Source organism: Hemibagrus wyckioides, linkage group LG03, assembly GCF_019097595.1.
Source record: "Hemibagrus wyckioides isolate EC202008001 linkage group LG03, SWU_Hwy_1.0, whole genome shotgun sequence".
Taxonomy (NCBI): Eukaryota; Metazoa; Chordata; class Actinopteri; order Siluriformes; family Bagridae; genus Hemibagrus; species Hemibagrus wyckioides.
The window spans coordinates 27287646-27292433 of NC_080712.1; the positions used below are offsets into that span (position 1 = coordinate 27287646).

Sequence of the window (4788 nt, forward strand, 5' to 3'; positions counted from 1 at the left end):
GCCAAACCACCTAGAAATGTACGTATCCAGCAGGAAATCCATGGTACAGCAGGACCTGGGCTAGACAAACTCAGGTCAGTTCTAACAACGTACACTGTGTATTCTGACACCTTTCTATCAGAACCAGCATTAAATTCTGTAGCAATTTGGGCAATAGTAGCTCGTCTGTTAGATCGGATCACACGGGCCAGCCTTCTCTCCCCACGTGCATCAATGAGCCTTGGCCGCCCATGAGCCTGTCACCAGTTCACCACTGTTCCTTCCTTAGACCACTTTTGATAGATACTGACCACTGCAGACCGGGAACACCCCATCCTTATGCTTACCCATTTTTCCTGCTTCCAACACATCAACTTTGAGGACAAAATATTCACTTACTGCCTAATATATCCCACCCACTAACAGGTGCCATGAAGATGAGGAGATAATCAGTGTTATTCACATCTGTCACTGTTCATAATGTTATGCCTGATCAGTGTATGTCATTTTAATATTTTTTTACCATGTTTTAAATGTGAGGATCATTAAAAAAAAACTCTGCTATTTTTTTCCCTCACAGAGCTCATAATTATTGGTGGGATTTCTCTAGATTTCATGCCTTGGGAATGATTATGGTCTAGAACAGGGGTGTCGAACCTTATTCACAAAGGGCCGGTGTGGGTGCATGTTTTCATTCTAACTGAACAGAAGCCACACCTGATTCCACCTGTTTAATAACTGATCTTGGCTTTCAGTAGACTCAGGCGTGGCTTCTGCTCGGTTGGAATGAAAACCTGCACCCACACCGGCCCTTGGTGGATAAGGTCGACACCCCTAGAAGGAAGGAAAACACAATGTTCTTTGTTCCTAAATGACTAATGACTAATCAATGCTGCAGTTTGTTTATTTATTTATTTATTTATTTTATTGTCATAATCACTGCTTGCAATTTCCTTCTACTTAGTGGACGTTTTACTGAGAGTAGAAGTAGACCATGCATTACTGAGTCCCCTAAACCTTGTACCGCTGGATCAGGAGCCAGCCAGCCCCAAGACCCACGAAGGATCAGACGTGAGTAATCATGTCCATGTCTTTTATAGTTTACAGTGCACTGTAGGATGTGAGAATTACTATGATACCAAGATTCCATGTTCAGGATTATTATAAAAACATTTTTACTATAAAATTTACAGCTCTGCCTAATTCGAAAACTACAAACTAGCTGAGAAACTGAGGCAGAAAACAACCAAACATTAGAAGGTTGCAGACAGCTTGGCACTGCCGGGATTTGAACTCTCAAGCTGTAATCTTCTGTAGCTCAAAGGCTTTACTACTGAGCCTCAGCTCACACTGGTCCAAACTCGATATAGCAACTTGCACAAAAAGACAAATTTTAGTGCTTTATAAATCTACAGGTTTTTTATTAGATTTTAATCTCCAACAAAAAACTTTACTTAGTGCACTATGCATCATGTCTCTTGGTGTGTTGCTGTAAACCAGTGCAATTTTTTCCATAATCATTTACAGAACAATCCTGCAAAAAATTTTAATTTATGGTATTTTGCTGTAAATTAAACAGTATTTAATTTTTAAATGTAATTTCATTTAAATTAAAATTTTATTAATTAAATGAGAAGACAGCTGTCCCTGAGATGATGATAAATATAATAAAAAGTATTAGTAATTTTAGCAATATTTTACACTGAAGGTCGGGCAGGTTGGGTGCTGGGGGGAAAAAAAATAAGAGACCACTGCTCAATCTCCAGATTTGAACCCTATTGAAAACCTCTGGAATGTCATCAAGAGGAAGATGGATGGTCACAAACCATCAAGCAAAACTGAGCTGCTCGCTTTTTTGCAAAAAGAGTGGTATAAAGTTCCCCAGCAGCAATGTGAGAAACTGGTGGAGAGCATGGAGCCAAAACGCATGTAAATCGGGGTTATTCCACCAAATACTGATTTCTTAATGTTATTTAGCCAAAGCATTAACACAATTTGTTTACAAATTATTTACATTTTGTTTTATTTGAGTTATTAAAGCTCTGCAAATACTGCATGATCTTGGGTTATATTGATGTGTTGTCATTTCCTTTAAATACACACTCTAAATAACAATAGTTATATTATGAATTTAGGAGAAATATTGTCAGCAGTTCACAAAAAATGAAAAACTGAGAAAACTGTTCGTCTCACCAATACATGTAACTGTAAGAAAAAAACATAAGAAACAGTGCAGTATTTTGCAGTGGTCTCTAAATTGTTTCCGTGTGTGTGTGTGTGTGTGTATATATAATATTTATATATGTGTATATATATATATATAAATATATATATTTGCTGGTCTGTTCTGGTTCTCTTGTAAGGGGGGAAACCTATTCCCCTTAGGAATCCATAAAGCCTCATTTGTTCCGCTTAAAATGCAAAGAATGCGTCTCTGATTTGTTTACAAGAAACCAGAGAGATGGATGTTGGATGTAAAGCGCAGGCACAACGAAGTCATTTTTTTAAAGTAGACAGATCTTGTCCTGAGGGACTCCAGAGGTTGAGATGATCTTGGTAAATTAAGCTGCACAATAAGCCGAGGCGTTTCATGTGACTCTGGTGTGCTGGTTTACAGAGGGACAATTCTTTTCAGCCAGCTTGGTCATTCTTTGTTCAATCTCATGTGTGTTTTGCTGTCAGACAAGGCGGTAAAATTTAACATTAAATACTTCTCTACAGATTCATACTGAAAGGATTTGGATTTATTTATTTTGAATTTTTTTTTTCTTTAATTCTAGGAGTAGCACCGATGATGGCCAAGTCTCTGAAAGCCTTTAAGAAGCAGTTTGGACGCAGATGAAGGAAGAAGGTGATGGAAAGTATGGATTACATAAATACCTCTAAACTCAAGTGAACTGGACATACTTTAATTTTGTCATTGTTTAGGATTTGATTTTTTTTTTTTTGTAAAACCTACATCTAAGTATTTTTTTCTATATGGAAAGACATTAATGCACTTTCAATCAGCATTATTAAAACCCACTGCTGACTGTGCTGTAAGGACCTGCACTAGTTGAATAAATGAAATGAAATGAGTGTTTGTGGAACTGATTCTATGATGGTGGGTTACTCAGATTAGTGTAAAATTCGTTGTCTCCATCTAGTGGTTTGTGAAGACTGCTTGCAACTCCTGACAACCTGCCTGTGAAGGAAATATTAGGATGAGTGACATAAACCCTGTAGTATTTAGTAAATATTTGGATGATGAAACAAAAAGTAAAGACTCTACAGCATTTTTTTTCGCTTGTGTGAAGATATGAAAGAGTTTTTCAAACAGAAATATTGATATGAAGCATTAAAAAAAACAAGGTGAGGTTGTAATGTTGGCGGTCAGTTTTTCATTCGTTTTATTAAGAACACCTGAACATTCATGAATCAGACACGGGTCAAGAACTTCAGGTAATGTTCTGTATGATCTCTGTGACGTTAACCAGGACATGGATGTGATATCAGACGGACTGTTTTGAGTTTTTCAGAAACTTCTAATCTCCTGAACTTCTCACATAATACAAACTCTAGGGATTAGACAGGATGGAGCAAAAAAATCTCTTGGCTACGGATGCCATCGAATGCTTGTGTGTTGTGCCACTAGAGAGCCACTAATATTAGCAAAACTAAGAAAAGTTCAAATGGGGGGGAACTAATAAAAAAAAAACATCTAGGAAAGTAAAATGCTAAATCCAAATTTGCTATAATGTAGATGTATAATTCAATACAGTATATCTATCTATAACTAAACTAGGGTATAACTGTGGTCTAAAAAATTACCTGAAAGTCGCTGCCATTTTGCTTACACAGCTACACCATGTTGCCAAATGTTTTGGGACACCCCTCTAAATCATTGAATTCAGGGTTTGGCCCCTTAGTTCCAGTGAAAGGAATTTTTAATGCTTCAGCATACCGAGACATTTTGGACAATTTCATGCTCTCCTTCCGGTTCCAACATTCCTGTTGCACAAAGCAAGGTCCATAAAGACATGGATGAGTGAGTTTGGTATGGAGGAACTTTAGAGATGCGACTTCAGCCTGATAGAGCACCTTTGTGATGAATTAGAGCGGAGACTGTGAGCCAGACCTTCTCATCCAACATCAGTGCCTGACCTCACAAATGCGATTTTAGAGGAATAGTTAAAAATTCCCATAAACTGCAAAGGGTGGGCCAGCTCACAAAACATACATTACTTATACGAGGTTATCGGCACAACCTGTTTCCTTAAAGACGCTTCCATGAACTGTAAAGTTATTTTTTAATGTAATCTTGAAATGAAATGAAATAACCTATGAATCTAAAATGGCAAAAAACACAGACACTGGTCTTTAACACTAACAAAAATTAAGACTAATTATTTTCTCTCTCTCTCTCTCTCTCTCTCTCTCTGACCTGTAAATATGAGTGATTTCCAGCATTGTGACACAATGAAACTCAACATTTTTACAAACTTCCATCTTGAAAGATGACCTCATTCTGTCCTCCTTCAAGCCTGATGTCATCCTTTAAGTGAGAAGCTTCCATAGTTAGGGGTATACACAGAGGTATTAGAACCAAGCTAGATTGTATAGATTCTCAAATCAAACTAAACGTGACATGTCTGATTAGCTATCTGTTGTTATGAAGTTAATAATTGTTAGAGCTGTAACTATCTTTACCTAACCGAGACCTGCATGTGAAGACGGCTATCTTTAGTGAATACCACAGGAAGTTGACAAACCACAGACTATTTCCCCTCAACTCACCTTTTCTTTTTTTGCTTCAGAGTCACAATTAAA

General features: G+C 37.3%; 1 protein-coding gene across 1 annotated transcript in view; it reads left to right on the forward strand.

Moving 5' to 3' along the window:
• The window catches only part of eloal (elongin A, like), an 8380-nt gene extending 5213 nt beyond the window's left edge, over window positions 1-3167 (forward strand). Inside the window, exons 9-11 of the mRNA XM_058380770.1 lie at window positions 1-74; window positions 944-1050; window positions 2760-3167. The exon at window positions 1-74 is cut by the window's left edge and continues 35 nt beyond it. Of these exons, the coding sequence (XP_058236753.1) occupies window positions 1-74; window positions 944-1050; window positions 2760-2821 (243 nt within the window). The 3' untranslated portion in view covers window positions 2822-3167. The remainder of the gene's footprint in view (window positions 75-943; window positions 1051-2759) is intronic.
• Window positions 3168-4788: the final 1621 nt, after the last annotated feature.